The sequence below is a fragment of the Podarcis muralis genome, chromosome 17, assembly GCF_964188315.1.
Source record: "Podarcis muralis chromosome 17, rPodMur119.hap1.1, whole genome shotgun sequence".
In the NCBI taxonomy this organism is placed as follows: domain Eukaryota; kingdom Metazoa; phylum Chordata; class Lepidosauria; order Squamata; family Lacertidae; genus Podarcis; species Podarcis muralis.
In genome coordinates this window covers 22,978,285-22,995,250 of record NC_135671.1, presented here as the reverse complement: position 1 = coordinate 22,995,250, position 16,966 = coordinate 22,978,285, and the positions used below count along the sequence as shown (strand labels likewise).

General features: G+C 49.4%; 1 protein-coding gene across 2 annotated transcripts in view; it reads left to right on the top strand.

The window, feature by feature from the left end:
* Positions 1-258: 258 nt before the first annotated feature.
* LOC114587541 (muscle, skeletal receptor tyrosine protein kinase-like) overlaps positions 259-16,966 on the top strand; it is a 34,799-nt gene continuing 18,091 nt past the window's right edge. Inside the window, exons 1-2 of one of the 2 annotated variants that reach the window (XM_077921528.1) lie at positions 259-702; positions 15,802-15,928. In XM_077921528.1, coding sequence (XP_077777654.1) covers positions 624-702; positions 15,802-15,928 — 206 coding nt within the window. In that variant the 5' untranslated portion in view covers positions 259-623. The remainder of the gene's footprint in view (positions 703-15,801; positions 15,929-16,966) is intronic. The other variant, XM_028711929.2, reaches the window with a different exon arrangement.

Genomic DNA, 16,966 nt, shown 5'->3' with positions numbered 1-16,966 from the left:
ATTATGTATTTCATGTTCTCGTTTTGCATTTTCATGTTGCGAACTGCCCTGGATGAAAGGCCGGGACTTTTCCCATTTTGTTCAGCCAGAACTTGCCGGAATTCAGTTCTGGCACCTCTCAGGTGGGCGCCATTGCCCTTCTAAGAGAACAAGGGCGCGTTCCGGCACCTCTTTTTCTAGAAAAAACAGCACCGTGAAAGGCGGTATACAAATTTAATAAGTACAAATGAAACGTGAAAGAAGAACACTGAGTTTGTTGGCTCTTGGCCACAGCAGAGGCCGGGCATTTTCTGTCGCCCTGGCTCCAGCTATTATATTAGAAAGGCATCAAGGGCATTGTCTGCTGCCGAATGTTTGCTTAGAAGGAATTCTAAAGGGATTTGTGTTCTCTTGTTTCATGAGCCCCCACGTTTTGATACTGACCTAAGTGGAAGCACAGCAGCTGGTCCTGTCCATCACTGCAAGCAAGTGCGAGGATTCCTGATTATACTTAGTACCCACAGCAGGGACAGTGGCTGAGAGGGACGTTGCAGCAAGCCGTGCTTCAACGGGAAGCCGCCACGAAGGAATATGCCTGCCTTTGGCTGAAGGAGACGTATCCCTTTCTCCCTCCTGGATTAATCATGAAAGACGCTCTCAACATTCCACTGGTCCATTTCTTCACTCTTGCGGCCTTCAGCTTGGCTGAGAAATCTCCTAAAGGTTGGTGTAAGCTAATGTCCATCTTCTGTTTTCTTTGCCTCCAGTTTTATACTTGCTCCGAAGCCTGTGATTGATACACAAGCCGCAGAAATTTTCATGAGGGAACTCCTTTCTCCCAGCACTGTACCTGCGATTGTCTTCGAAGGAGAACCGGTGTCTCTTTTGTGTTTACAAAACTGTCGTATCAGTGGCGCTGTGATGGAGGAAGGAATTTCTCTGGGCTATTTGCGTGGGAAGGCTGCTTATCCTCCGTATCGTGTTAAACACAAGTGATAAGACAGAAACCTTTTTCCTGTGCTGGAATATGCTCCAGCTAGCAATCCCTTGAGACTAAGTCCCACTGAACTCTGTGCGACTTGTAAGTAAATAGATAAGACTATCAGGCTGCATGCGATAAATCTTCAGAAGTGTGCCAGATAGGAAGATATAGGGATGCTTGAGGAATTTGATCTTTGCCCATTCAGTGCAAGCTAACTGATGTGATTTGTATCTCCCAGACCAAGGTGTGGATTAGAATTTAACAGTGCAATTCTCTGCATGTTTGTAAGTCCTACTGTGTTCAACAGGGCTTTCCTCTAGTTAAGTTTGCATGGGACTGTAGCCTCAACTGTTTATCCACTGACTTTGGCACTCCTTGCATGATTCAGCTAAAAACAAAACAAAACAGAATACGTCAAATATTTATTCTGAAAGCCCATATAGAAATCACATTCAGAGAGAAAACACATTTTAAAAGATGCATTGAAATACAGATCGATAGACAGATCTTCTCATATGGCTATATATGTTTCATGCACACAGATCCAAATATTCATTGCAGCCTTCTGAACAGTTAACAGCATTCAATTTCAGTTGGACCTATTCCTGTTTTATACCGTATTTTTCTGTGTATAAGACGCCCCCATGTATAAGACGCCACCTATTTTGGGGACTCCAAATTAAGAAAACACCCCTCAGCTCTACCCATGTATAAGACGAGCCCCAATTTTAAACCTATTTTTTTTGGTAAATGCACCGAAAAGTCTTATGCACTGAAAAATACGGTATGTTTTAAATCTACCTATGCATTTGAGGATGTGTAACTATATCTCTTAAATATATGCAATTGCATAGAGTGTCATACCTCTATGGCGCATGATCCAGTTTAAACTTTGACGGACTTCAGTTTTTAATTTTCAGACTTCAGTTTGTAAACGATGACTTCAGCTGACATTTTACAGATCTGTTTAGGGCCCAAGTGACACATTTCTGGAGGTTTGGTGATCCTCCCCCCATTGTTCTCTGAGAGAGGTTGACATTGAAGAAGGAGGGCAAGTCATAGAAAAGGAGGCTGCTTAACTTTCTGTCTGTTCAGCACCTTTTGCATGTTGAGGACTCCCAAGACACCTCTGAATAAAAACACGGTTCACACATCCTTTTTGTTTTGGTTTTTGGCATAATTTTGGCCACAACTTTATTGAATTACAGTATGTGAGTGGTTGCTTAGGCATTGGTTAGTGACTATCTGTTACCACTTGGAGGTAGGAACAGAACTGACAACCGCACCCCTGCAGAAGTCAGTAAGGGAAAACAATTTTGGGGAGAGAATAAAGCTGGGCACCAGGCTCTCCCCTCTCCCCAAATGCTCCCAGGGGCTCTTGCATGGCCCTAGCACCTTGCCAGGGGTTCGAACAAAAGCATGGCGAGCCCCTGGATTCCTTTAATGGGATACCCTTGCAGCAGCAGCATTGGAGGGGCAGGCACAGCCAACCATACCCCTTCCACCAACCAAAAATTAAACAATGCCTAACCACAACCTTGTAGGGGTGCGGGTGACGCTGTGGGTTAAACCACAGAGCCTAGGGCTTGCCAATCAGAAGGTCAGCGGTTTGAATCCCCGCGACGGGGTGAGCTCCTGTTGCTCGGTCGCTGCTCCTGCCAACCTAGCAGGTCGAAAGCACGTCAAAGTGCAAGTAGATAAATAGGTACCACTCTGGCGGGAAGGTAAACGGCGTTTCCGTGCGCTGCTCTGGTTCACCAGAAGCAGCTTAGTCATGCTGGCCACATGACCCAGAAGCTGTATGCCGGCTCCCTCGGCCAATAAAGCCGGCATAAAGCAAGATGAGCGCCGCAACCCCAGAGTTGGTCACGACTGGACCTAATGGTCAGGGGTCCCTTTACCTTTACCTTTAACCGCAACCTTACAAGTTGTGATGATTTGCTACACAGTAGGCAAAACCGAAATGGCACCAGCCAATCAGCCAAATGGTAAAATTCCTAACAGGCCCCTGCTCCAAAGCAAATGACCCCATGACAGGCATAGCAAGGTCAGCGCAAACAAACCCTAAATAAAGTGAGGTTGGGCAGTAATCTGATGTGTGCAGCTGTCAGGGGTTCAGGAGCAGAGGGACAGGAGAGGGAGGAAGTAGAGACCGAGGGAGAGGAATCTGAGGGAGAAGTCAGCGAGGGTAGCCATCCGAGGTCTCTAAGTCTCTCCAGTGAATCAGAGGATTCACAGAAAGGGGCCCCAGTGGTCAGAGCCAGGGGGTTGCCAGAGGGAACACCCCAGGAAGGAGGGGCCAGAGGGGACTCAGAGAGCAGCAGCTGGAAATCGGGACCAACTTTCCCACCGGAGGGCAGTAAGGGGGAGGAGTCCCAAACATCGGCAGCAGGCAGCCTTCCGTCAGCGGAAGGACATGAGTCAGGGTTAGCCACGCCTGCATCAGAGAGCGAGGTAACGGTCAAAAGGAAGGTCAGGGGCAGCGCGCGCGCGCCAAGTTCAAATGTACAGGAGGGGGGCGCAATGGGCAGTCCGGAGAGAGAGCCGGGTCCCAAAGCCCGCCGGAGAGAAGGGGAGGAGTCCGAAGGGTCCGCTTCCGAGGCATCCCGGAAAGAAGGCACCCAGGGGGGTAGTAGGACCCAGAGGAGGAAGGAGAAACGTAGAAGGTGGAGTAAGGCTAGAGTCTTAAGCTGGTGTACAGGGGGCGGAGACTCAGACGAGGCTTCGCTGGTCTAGGGTTCAGACGTAGAGACGCACGCTAGTGTTTGGAAATGGAAACTAAATGCCAATAAAGACTTCTGTACAGTTCTAATGGCTAGCGTTGGTCTTCTGTGAGCTGAGACCGGGAGGCAGTCTCTGACAGTAAGCCTCGTCTCACAGTTACCATCGGTTTTCTTCGCCTCAAGCATCGCTAAGGCAGCGAGGCAGGGAGGGTGGAAGACTGGTGCCTTGCGAGCTCACAAGAGTCAGGCAAGATGACTACAGAACAGAAAATAGCTTCCCTGCAAGAAGCGGTGACGCTACTCAACGCTGAAATAATCGCATCCAGGAAGAGAGAGGAAGAAGCGGCAGCTGCATGCAGAGATCTTCAAGCCAGGTTGGAAGGGCTTGTAAAGCAGGGGATCCCAGCACCCAGGTCCGAGGGGATCGGTTTGGGGAAGAGAGGAGGCAGCATTGTATCTCATTTTGATGGGAATTTGCAGCAGTACCCCAATTTCCGAGCAGATGTGCTGTTTGCGCTGCAGCTGCTGGAAAGAGACTTTAGAGATGAACGGGAAAAAGTGGGGTTTATTTTGTCTCATTTGCATGGGGACGCGAAATCATGGCTGCGCAACCTGTGGAGAGATAAGGATCCAGCGCTCCAAAGCGCAGATGCGTTCATTAAGGCGATGGACTCCTGTTTCTTATCCAAAATAGACCTGGACATTGCCCGGAGGGACATATTTGGGCTAAGACAAGGGAAAGCCAGCGTAAGGCAGTATCATTCCCGGTTTTTTGCATTGGTCAACGCGCTGAATTGGGATAAGGATTCTCCGCCGGTTAGAGACCTTTTTTGGGAGGGTCTGAATGCACAGATCAAGGATGAGATGGCAAGGGGTGAGAGACCCACCACCACTCAGCAAGTGGTTGAAAGAGCGTTGTCTATTGGGGTGAGGCAGGAAGAACGTCCGTGGAGCAAAGAAGAAGGGCGTTGGGGACGTTCACCAGCGAGAGTGCCCTCCCTCTTGCCCAGAGAGGCAGCGCGTGCGCAGTCCACGCCTCCACAGGGAGGGGGCGAGGAGCAGATGGAGATTGGCGGTGCTAGGGCTCACTCAGCTACCAGAGCCTTAACGCCGGGAGCAGTAAAATCGAAGCTGCCTAGAAGGAACAGGAAGTGTTATATATGTGAGAGTGCAGAGCACATGGCGAAAGAGTGTCCCCAGAGGAGTTTCAAGCACACTGCAGCTTCAGTGACTGTATTGGAAACAACTCAGCAGAGAGCACCACAGCAGGGAAACGACCAGGTCTGGCTGGAAGAGGAGGCACTGGGGCCCAGCCAGACGAGTCAGTGAGGAAGTCCCCAGAGATTTTGCAGCCCACAGACCCCCTCCCGCCCAAGCCAGTGGTGCAGCTAACCGCATCGCTTCAGCTGCCCAATGGACTCACCTTAGAAGTGCCTATTACAATTGACTCTGGCAGTAACGCAGACTTTATAGGATTGGAGTTCATTCAACAACACAACGTAGCATTACTGCCAGCCACACTGCCCCTGAAGGTTGTCACGGTGGATGGCAGGGAACTGCTAGGGGGGCAGGTGGTGCAGCAGACGCCGCCTATGGTGATGCAAATTGGGAATCACCGGGAAGTCATCAGTTTCAATGTCACCCAGCTGTCCGACACGCCTATAGTATTAGGCATGAGTTGGCTGCACAGGCACAGCCCAGCATTGGCGTGGTACCAGCGCCACCTGACTTTTGGCTCCTCCTACTGTGCAGAACACTGCATTATACCCAGCCCGGAAGGGGAAGAGGAGGACCCGCAGTTGCAGTTGGGCACGCTGCAAGCAGTACCCCACAAGTATGCGGAGTTTTTGGAGGTATTCTGCGAGAAGGAGGCGGACAAGCTACCCCCTCACAGACCCTATGATTGCAAGATTGACCTCCTGCCGGGGGCGACGCTGCCAACTGGGAAACTGTACTCCATGTCTGAGGATGAGCTGCAAGAACTCAGGGAGTTCATAGATCACAATTTGAAGCGTGGGTTCATCCGGGAGTCGAAAGCGGTGGGAGGCAGTCCCGTATTCTTTGTGAAGAAGCGGGATACGCCCCAAAAAAGACTGGTGGTGGACTTCAGAATCTTGAATTCGAAAACCAAGCCCTCAGCTTTCCCCATGCCCAAGATAGACGACTTGCTCGCGACGGTGCGGAAAGGACGCGTTTTCACCAAGCTGGATCTACGTGGCGCGTACAACCTGATTCGCATGCGCGACGGAGACGAGTGGAAGACGGCCATGTTCACGCCACTGGGCACCTACGAATACAGAGTTATGCCCTTCGGATTACAAAATGGCTCTCACACTTTCCAAGCCTTTATGCATCACGTGCTGGCGGGGCTCCTTTACAAGAAGTGCGTATGCTTCCTGGACGACATCCTGATTTTTTCAGAATCGCGAGAGGCGCACGAGAGGGATGTCAGGGAAGTTCTGCAGAGACTGAAGGAGCACAGGCTGTACGCCAAACTGGAGAAGTGCCAGTTCGACGTGACGGAGGTGGATTTCCTGGGCTACAAGTTGTCGGACAAGGGGCTCGCCATGGACAGCGCCAAGGTTCGCGCAGTTTTGGACTGGAAGAGCCCACGCAATCGGAAGGAAGTCCAGCGGTTTGTCGGCTTTGCCAACTTTTACCGCAAGTTCATCAAGGGATTTGCCATGCAGACAGCGGCCATCACCGACACGCTCAGCTCCAAGAAGAAGAAATTCATCTGGACGGAGCAAGCGGAGCAGTCCTTTCAGAAACTCAAGCGTCTCTTCGCGTCCGAAGAGCAGCTGCTGCATGTGAATCCCAGCAGACCCATGAGGGTGGAGACGGACGCCTCAGACAGAGCCGTGGGAGCTGTCCTGTTGCAACAAGACCAGCAGGGGGACTGGAGGCCGTGCGCCTTCTACTCGAGGAAGCTCAGCAAGTCGGAGCAGAATTACACTATCTGGGACAGGGAGTTGCTAGCCATACATGCAGCATTCAAGGCATGGAGGCACTTCCTCATCGGAGCCAGACATACAGTGCAGGTCCACACGGACCACAAGAATCTGGAGTACTGGCGCACGGCTAGGTTCCTCAACCAGAGACACATTAGATGGGCAGAGTTCTTCGCGGACTTCGACTTCAAGATAGAGTACATCCCAGGCGACAACAACGTGATGGCGGATGCATTGTCCAGAAAGCCGCAATACCTGGAGGAGGCGGCACCGTCGGCGGCCAAGCACATTTTCGCACCGGAAGCGTGGGCATGCGCGTCGGCAACCGTGGACCTGGACGCCGTACGTCGCGCGCTGCGGGAAGACCCCTTCGCACGGGCCAAGATGGAGGAGGTGCACAGGGGCACAGCGAGGGCCGACGAGTTCCAGATCCGCGATGGGTTGCTCCTCCACAAGGGAGCACTCTACGTGCCGGGAGACGACCTCCGCGCAAGGGTCCTGCAGCAGCTACACGACGCTCCCACCGCAGGGCACTTTGGCAAAGAAAAGACTGTCGAACTCGTAGCCAGAGACTTTTGGTGGCCCAAGATGCGGGGGGAAGTAGCGGATTACGTCTCGAGATGTGACACCTGCCAAAGGGCCAAGTCAGTTCACAGACCGCCGGCGGGATTGCTGGAACCGCTGCAGACACCGTCTGAACCGTGGGAGAGGGTGGCCCTGGACTTCGTCACGGATCTGCCCAGCTCGAGGGGAAAGACAGCAGTGCTAGTGGTGGTGGACATGTTTACTAAGATGGCACACTTCATTCCGTGTGCGAAGGTAGCCACGGCAGAGCAGACTGCCAAACTGTTCATAGACCACGTGTTCAAGGTCCACGGTCTGCCACGGTCTATTCTTTCCGACCGGGGGCGACAGTTCATCTCGAACTTCTGGCAGAAGCTGATGGGCATTCTGAACGTCAAGGTCAATTTGGCGTCGGCGAGACACCCGCAGACCAACGGACAAGCGGAGAGGGTCAACGCCGTCATGCAGCAGTACCTAAGATGCTACGCCAACCAGCAGCCCACGACATGGGTGGACTACCTGCCGCTCGCCGAGTTTGCTTACAACAATACGAAGCACGTGTCGACGGGGGTGACACCGTTCTTCGCCAACAACGGGAGGCATCCCAGAACCTTCCCGGGTTTAGAGAGAGTGGGGGAGGGGGAGCCACAGGCAGCGGAAGCCTTAGCGTCAGAGTTGCAGGAAGTCCACGAACAGCTCAGGAGGCAGCTAGAACTAGCAAAGCACGCATACAAGGTGCAGGCCGACAGACACAGAAGAGTTGGGGAAGACATACAGGTGGGTGACTGGGTCTGGCTAGCAGCGCAAGCAGTGCCGACCAGATCATTAGCTAAGAAGAAGCTAGGACATAAGCAGCTAGGACCTTACCAAGTCCAGGCGCAGGTCAATCCAGTGGCCTTCCGGTTGGCTCTTCCGGAGGGTTCCAGAATGCATCCGGTGTTCCATAGATCGGTGCTCACGCCCTACAAAGCACCTCATAGGTTTCAGGAGCCAGACACAGCACCAGACCAGAGCAGTGAAGGGCCCAGAGTGAGGGGGCCGCCTAGGAAGGGACACATCAATGAGGTCACAGAGATTTTGGACTCCAGATGGGGGGAAGAGGGAGTAGAATATTTCCTAGCCAGAGAGGGTACCCCGGCCAGTGCCAACAGCTGGGTACCGGACTATGCCTTGGAGGAACCGCTGCTCAAAGAGGAGTTTCATGCCCTCTTCCCGCACAGGCCCATGCCAGCAGAGTATTTCGATGACTGGCTTTTCACACCCACTCTTTCAGCCAGCACATTCCTGGGGTTCGACTCGGACAAGGAACAGGCACCAGTCCCCAGCTCTCAGGTGGGTTCGCCACCGGGGTCTGCCTCAGACCACTCGTATTGGTGGGACGATCAACCAGAGGAGCAGTGGCGCAGGAAGTGGCTGAGGGGTCCTTGGATGGGACCACCCGAAGAGGGGGAGAGGGGCGAGACGGATATGGACGTGTTGGGGGACAACGTGGGGTTCGAGCATGAAGACAGAGAGATGGAAGCAGAGGAGAGCGACGTTGACGAGTACATGGGGGATGAACTGTATCCGGCAAGCACCCCCGCGACGACGGAGCACCCAGTACCCGCACCGGAAGGAGGGGAGGGGGGAAGGGGGGGCTTCGAGGGGGGGATGGATGTCAGGGGTTCAGGAGCAGAGGGACAGGAGAGGGAGGAAGTAGAGACCGAGGGAGAGGAATCTGAGGGAGAAGTCAGCGAGGGTAGCCATCCGAGGTCTCTAAGTCTCTCCAGTGAATCAGAGGATTCACAGAAAGGGGCCCCAGTGGTCAGAGCCAGGGGGTTGCCAGAGGGAACACCCCAGGAAGGAGGGGCCAGAGGGGACTCAGAGAGCAGCAGCTGGAAATCGGGACCAACTTTCCCACCGGAGGGCAGTAAGGGGGAGGAGTCCCAAACATCGGCAGCAGGCAGCCTTCCGTCAGCGGAAGGACATGAGTCAGGGTTAGCCACGCCTGCATCAGAGAGCGAGGTAACGGTCAAAAGGAAGGTCAGGGGCAGCGCGCGCGCGCCAAGTTCAAATGTACAGGAGGGGGGCGCAATGGGCAGTCCGGAGAGAGAGCCGGGTCCCAAAGCCCGCCGGAGAGAAGGGGAGGAGTCCGAAGGGTCCGCTTCCGAGGCATCCCGGAAAGAAGGCACCCAGGGGGGTAGTAGGACCCAGAGGAGGAAGGAGAAACGTAGAAGGTGGAGTAAGGCTAGAGTCTTAAGCTGGTGTACAGGGGGCGGAGACTCAGACGAGGCTTCGCTGGTCTAGGGTTCAGACGTAGAGACGCACGCTAGTGTTTGGAAATGGAAACTAAATGCCAATAAAGACTTCTGTACAGTTCTAATGGCTAGCGTTGGTCTTCTGTGAGCTGAGACCGGGAGGCAGTCTCTGACTCCCTCTGAAAAGAGGAAGCTCAACGCTGCGCGCAGGGAACACATATAGCACCCCCATCAATCAAATAAAATTGCAACAATAAATTTCCCCCAGCAACAATTGAAGGTGTCCAGTCAAATTCCTGGCCATCCAAACTAAGCCGCTCAGCAACAGGAGATGTCATGGTTGCTCCCACCACAACACGTGCTCTCCATGAAGGAGAACCCGCTTTGTCTGTTCAACACCGTCCCCATATTCGACTCCCCATGGCTTTCTCCCCTGTGAGAGAGAAATTTGGAGAGCCTGTACCTTTCCCTACTTAGCTGAGAAAGCAGATTGACAGGTGAACTTTTGGGTGGACATATAGCAGAAAGGGGACGCGGGTGGCGCTGTGGGTTAAACCACATAGCCTAGGGCTTGCCAATCAGAAGGTCAGCGGTTCGAATCCCCACGGCGGGGTGAGTGCCCGTTGCTCGGTCCCTGCTCATGTCAACCTAGCAGTTCAAAAGCACGTCAAAGTGCAAGTAGATAAATAGGTACCGCTCCGGTGGGAAGGTAAAAGGCGTTTCCGTGCGCCGCTCTGGTTTGCCAGAAGCGGCTTAGTCATGCTGGCCACATGACCCGGAAGCTGTACACCGGCTCCCTCGGCCAATAAAGCGAGATGAGCGCTGCAACCCCAGAGTCGGTCACGACTGGACCTAATGGTCAGGGGTCCCTTTACCTTTACCTTTACCTATAGCAGAAAGGGAAAGAGTTAGCAGCCACTTTTCCGCTCTTGGTTACTGCCTGCCAAGCTATTATTTTCATTTAAAAATTCCCCAAAGCACTGGATGAAGCAGATACTCAATTGCACATAACACAGAGGTTGGCCGCTAAGACCACGGGTTGTGCTAACAGTTTTTATCAGTTCAGGATGAACACTACTTATAAATTATTTTTCACATGGTGGTGGGAGGGGGGGGGAAATGTGCTGGGAGGAAGATTTACACAAATATTTCAAAGAAGTGTTTGTATGAACTTAATTAAAATACTGGCGGTAAGATTGTGCCCGCAATCCAACTGCATAATGCTGTCAACAGCTTTTGTATATAGAACAGGCTGAGTCACAAGTTGAAAACATTAGCTCCTAATTAGCTGCCTGGCCCATGAAAAGTGCCATGGCACTTTTTGTTGTCTAAGCGCAAAGAAAGAAAGAGTTGTATCCAGCTAAATCGATGTGCATAAGGAACAGCTTCCTTGGGTACAGCAGAGGAGAAAATCCACTTTGAGTGTGGAAATGATTTAGTAGCTGGATGCAACCCCCCAAAATGGATGGCATTCTTTCCCTAATTCTGCACGAAGGAATCGTGATCTCTCAGAGAAACACCCACACTTTATTATTTTTCTTGAGACAGCAAAAGGATGTCAGGCTTATGTGGATCATCATGTGTCACACGAGACTTTTAAGATGCAAACAAGCTGTCAAGAAAACCCTAGGAATGTCTTTTTTTGCAAAAATTTGGCTCAGTACAGAGCTCCAGTGAGAAAATCCCACATATCCTCCAACATTTATCCGATGAAAATAGGAACATCCTATTCCATAATAATAATAATAATAATAATAATAATAATAATAATAATAATAATACAGTCAGACCTTGGAACTTGAACGTAATCCATTCCGGAAGACTGTTCGACTTCCAAAATGTTCGAGTTCCAAGGCACGGCTTCCGATTGGTTGCAAGAGCTTCTGCACTCAAGCAGAAGCTGCATCAGACGTTCGAGTTCTGAGGAATGTTTGAAAACGGGAACATTTATTTCTGGCTTTTCGGGGTTCGGGAACTGAAACGTTTGGCAACGGAGGCGTTCAAGTTTGACTGTAATAATAATACAGTGGTACCTCTAGTTACGAACTTAATTCATTCCGGAGGTCCGTTCTTAACCTGAAACTTCCCTTAACTAGAGGCGTGTTTTTGCTAGTGGGGCCTCTTGCTGCTGCTGTGCCACCGGCACATGATTTTCGTTCTCACCCTGGGGCAAAGTTCTCAACTCGAGGTAACTCTTCCAGGTTAGCAGAGTTTGTAACCTGAGGTATTTGTAACCACTGTAACAACAACAACAACAACAACACCCCCACCCATCTAACTGGGTTGCCCCAGCCACTCTGGGAGGCTTTCAACATATATAAAAATATAATAAAACATTAAACAGTAAAAAAACCAGCGCTGCGGGTGGGGCTGGAGTAGGCAGGCAGTGGCTGGAGGGCAGCTCCTCTGGCGGGGAAGAGGCGGAGGCTGGATGTGGCCGCTTTGTGCCACGGTGACCACGGCAGACGGAGGCGCCGGGTGCGGCGCTGCTTCGGCGCAGCATGACGGAGGCGGGCGAGGTTGGCAAGCTGATGCCGGGAGGCGCCGCGTCCAGCCTTCACCTCTTCCCTGGTGCCCTCCAGAACTTGGTGCCCTGGTGCCCCGCGCCATTAGCCTCTATTGGTAAGATGCCCCTGGTCCCTGGGACATTTTGCATCATCCCTGGCAATGACAAGGAGCTGCAGCTCCCACCCCACACCTGATAAGCAAACCTACAAGTTATGCCTTTGCAATCACATATTTTGCTCTATTCTTTTATATATACATATAATTTTTTATTGATTTTGCATAAACTTTATACATTTTAACTTTAACCATTTCAAAACAGTAAAATAAAATGGTCAAATCGAACCTTTGGACCTCACCTCCCCCCGTCGGAATCTTCGTTACGACCGAGCTGATGAAGCTCATGCTCCTCCGGTCGAGTCCTTCGGAATCCCCTCTGATGATAATTAACGACCTGAGCCTTTGATGAGTCCTCCAGGCACGTTCCATTACGCAGAGAATCAAAGCAGCAGAAGTGATGAGATTTATGGCTACATCGCTAAGAGTTTTATTGCTAGCTACGCAGACAGAAAAGAAATCATCCTCTCTCTGTGAGAGCAGAGAGCAACCGAAACAAACAAAGGAACAGGAAGCCAGTAATGTCACATCCGTCTCCTGTCTTCCGTGAGACTTCCAGCAGTCTGGAATGTGTGGAATGCAAAACAGAGTCTTGTGACTCCAAAGCCCTGCACAGTGGCAAACAGAAACTAACACCCCCATTTGTTTCATTGCCAAAGAAAATATATTCTTTCTCCTTTTACCGTTATCTATCTATTATATAGAGGGGCGCGGGTGGCGCTGTGGGTTAAACCACAGAGCCTAGGACTTGCCGATCAGAAGATTGGCGGTTCGAATCCCCGCGACGGGGTGAGCTCCCATTGCTCGGTCCCTGCTCCTGCCAACCTAGCAGTTCAAAAGCATCTCAAAGTGCAATTAGATAAATAGGTACCGCTCCGGCGGGAAGGTAAACGGCTTTTCTGTGCGCTGCTCTGGTTCGCCAGAAGCGGCTTAGTCATGGTGGCCACATGACCTGGAGTAAAGCGAGTAAAGCCAGTAAAGCGAGATGAGCGCCGCAACCCCAGAGTCGGTCACGACTGAACCTAATGGTCAGGGGTCCCTTTACCTTTACCTTTACCTGTTATATATTCAAAGTTTCCAAAGTTCATTTCGCATTACAAGTGTCATTATATCCCTGCCAATGATTTTAACTGTTTACAGTGGTCTTTTAAGTATATTAAAGATTATTCCAGTCTTTTAAAAATACTTGATCTTCCTGGTTTCTGATCTTTCCCATCGGTCTCTCCATTTCTGCATACTCCATCAGTTTAGTCTGCCATTCTTCTCTGGTCAGCACTTCTCTCTTCTTCCATCTCTGGGCTAGAAGCATTCTCGCTGCTGTCGTTGCATACATAAACAGTCTCTTGTCTTCTTTTGGTATCTCTTCACCTATTATACCTAGCAAAAAAGCTTCTGGGGTTTTTTAAACAAAAGTTTTATTTCTTTTTCTAAAAAAAAAAAATTATTGACAATTTTCACCTAACAAATTATTCAAACAAATCATCTTCATTATCCCCCCCATTTTTTCCCTCCCACCTCCCCAACAAACCCTCCCTCACTCCCCCCTACGACTTCCCTCAGCTCCTCTTTCTGATTTCTCAACCAATTTTCACTTCTGCATATTATAAAATTGTATACATTCTTATATTATCTATCTACTATGTTAACCCTCAATAAATTTGTGTATGTTTATTTAAAACCTGCCAAGGAGTCCAACTAAACAAAAGTTTTCTTAAACATTTTCTTTAACTCATTGTGTATCATTTCCCAGAAGCCTTTTACCACTCCACAAGACCACCACATATGGTAAAAGGTACCCTCTTTCCCTTTACATTTCCAACACAGATTTGAACTAGTTCTATACATTTTCACAATTTTACTCGGTGTTAGGTACCAACGGTACATCATTTTCATATAGTTTTCCTTCAACGAACAGCCTGTGTGACTTTTTTAGTGGCAATCTTTAAAAACAAATCCTCATTGTTATGTACTGAAGTTCTCACCCTGGGCCAGCAGGGGAACACTATAGATAGTTTTCACTCAGGTCCACATATGCAAATAAGGGATCAAAAGTGACGTTCAGTGATTGGATAGTTATAGAAAGTTGTTACAGTTATGTTGTACTGGAGCTCTATATAAGCAGGCTGGCTGAACCCTTCAGTTCAGTTCGGTTCTGGCCTGTGAATAAACAAGAGCTGTTTGAAGAATCGCTGTGTCATCTGATATGTTCACCCACAATTTAGCACTCATTACTGAGGATTTCATTAGTGGGATCTCAGGTGGAAGCTGGAGACCCAAACCAGCATGTTACTAGACCCATTTGAATGCATGCCAGGGAACAGATAAAACTGAGAAAAAATCCAACCGTTAGGTTCGACCATCCCTGATCCAGGTCTCATCCATGCTTAGGGCTTTCTAAGAGACAGATGTTTTGACTCTCAAGCGTAAACTTGCCTCACTCATGATGCCCATTTGGTAATTTATCTGTAAGGAGGGCAGTGTTTTAGCATCCTTGGATGGTCAGGGGATTCTCCCAGCTGCTTGTAGCATTCTCTGTTGTGTGCTGTAGAGAAAGTGCAAAACGGATCTGTCAGCAATATCTAATTCGCCCGGTACTGGATGGATGTGTTTGGCAAACATACATTGAAAGAATTGTTTGCTGTGTGCCTTTGTACGCCAAGAAAAGGAAAAAGAATTCGCAGGAGGCGCCCTTTTGATCTCCATTAATCATAACTTTGTGACATGATATAAAAGTATTTACAGTTCTCCAAGGCCTTGGATTAAACAGGGTGTTATATATATATGTATTTGTCAGCTGTATCACAAAATCTGCTACACCTCCAAAGAAAAAGAAGTGAAGTACGCCCTGTATTTGGGAAAAGGGGGAGAAAGTCAACTTTGTTTGCATTTTAACGAGAAAGTACCTCATTCGAACCTTGCAAAATGGAATACGACTACCTGTCAAGTAAGAAATTCTCCTAATTTTCTGGTGCAGTTCTCCGACCAAATAATTTAAACACAGGAAGGTTTACGTAAAATTGCCCACATTCAAGGAAATGTCACTAGAGCGCATCGTATTAGGGAAAAACACTAGGCAAAAAAAAGGTGCATATTATTAGTCAAAACAGCATAAAATGTCTTATTAGGAGATGTTTGCATCAAAATGCTGATGCCAGTTCTTATCTTTAAAGTTCTAAATGGCCTAGGCCTAGGGGGCATCTTCTGCCGCAGTAGATTCATCTTCTACACTTAATATTTTTTAAATGAGGTCTTGCTCATTTCCACCATTTTAGGTTTTGCACACATCAGCAATTAACTGAGAATGGCATTGCAAAATTTGGAGGAGTGCCACTTTCAGAGAAGTGTGGTTTTCGAAGGATGGCTGTCTTTCAATTCATACATTGCTTTGTAAAGTGTGCATTGGGTAGGATTGCCTTTAAAACCGAACTGAACGGAATTTCTCCCTCATCCCAAATTACCTGATTGTCTCTTCTTTGTCCTTCATCTTGATAACTTTCAGTTGGGTGTAACTGGTTTTGTTTTCTAATTTGCCCTGAGGGCTTGCTTTGTGCATAAAAGATGGGTATATTTCTTTTGAGTGAACTCAAGAGTCTACCAGAAGACAGGAGTGTCTGGTGTGCTCTGGTCGATGGGGTCATGAAGAGTCGGACATGACTAAACAACTAAATAACAGCAACTAGAGTCCACCATGAACGTTACTAGTGTTCTTAAGCCATCTTTCTTTTTCCTCCTTCTGTTTGCAGCGCCCATCATCACCACTTCTCTTGAAACAGTGGATGCCCAAGTCGAAGAGGTGGCCATCTTTGAGTGTGTAGTCGAGGCTTATCCTCAGGCAGAGATCACATGGACTCGCAATAACATTCCCATCAGGTAAAAATTATGTGGACAAAAGATGTTGACATCGTCACAAATGAATTAGCGAAAACTGATGCAAAAATACTGTTATAGATTTAAGGAGGGGACCCCTCCCTAAATCCTAGAAATTAATAAATGCTAGGATTCGGGTTATTTGGGATATGAAAGCAGAATGCAAGCTGCAGAGGAAATCCTGGCCTAGCTTATGCAAAACAACATGACTGAGCTACAGTGATTAAAAGAACAATCCATTAACAACACGAGAGAACTCCTTCTCCCTTGCCCTGAGCATAGCTGTCAACTTTTCCCTTTTCTTGTGAGGAATCCTATTCGGAATAAGGGAATTTCCCTTAAAAAAGGGGGAAAGTTGATAGCTATAGCCCTGAGGTGTGAACAGAGAGTGGGGATTTGGAAGGTTGCCAGGGTAACTGCTCTGGGAGCAAGGGTGGCTGAGAGGAAGGAGGAGGAAGAAGAGCTGAGAGCCATCTTGGGCAGGTTGGCTGAAGGGTGCCTGCACTGTTTTGCGGGTTACCAGCACCTCTTGAAAGGACTATGGTGTAAGATCTGGACTCCTTCCAAATAAAATAAATATTTTATTCATTCATTCAATTTATACACCACCCTATGCCCGGAGGTCTCAGGGCGGTTCACAAACAAGACCACAACATATAACATCAAACCAAAAACAATAACTCAATTAACGCCCCCCCCCCAAAAAAAAGAGCCACATTCTAAAAGGAGATTTGATGTCAATAAGATCAACCACAGGCCTGGTTAAAAAGGAATGTATTTGCCTGGCGCCTAAAGGTGTGTATTGAAGGTGCCAGGCGAACTTCCCTGGGGAGAGCATTCCACAGACGGGGAGCCACTGCAGAGAAGGCCCCGTTCTCGTGTTGCCACCCTCCAGACATCTCGAGGAGGAGGCACACGAAGGAGGGTCTCAGAAGGCGATCTCAGGGTCCAGGTAGGTTCACATGGAAAGAGGCAGTCCTTGAGGTATTGCGGTCCTGAGCCATTTAAGGTTTCATAGGTCAAAGCCAGCACTTTGAATTG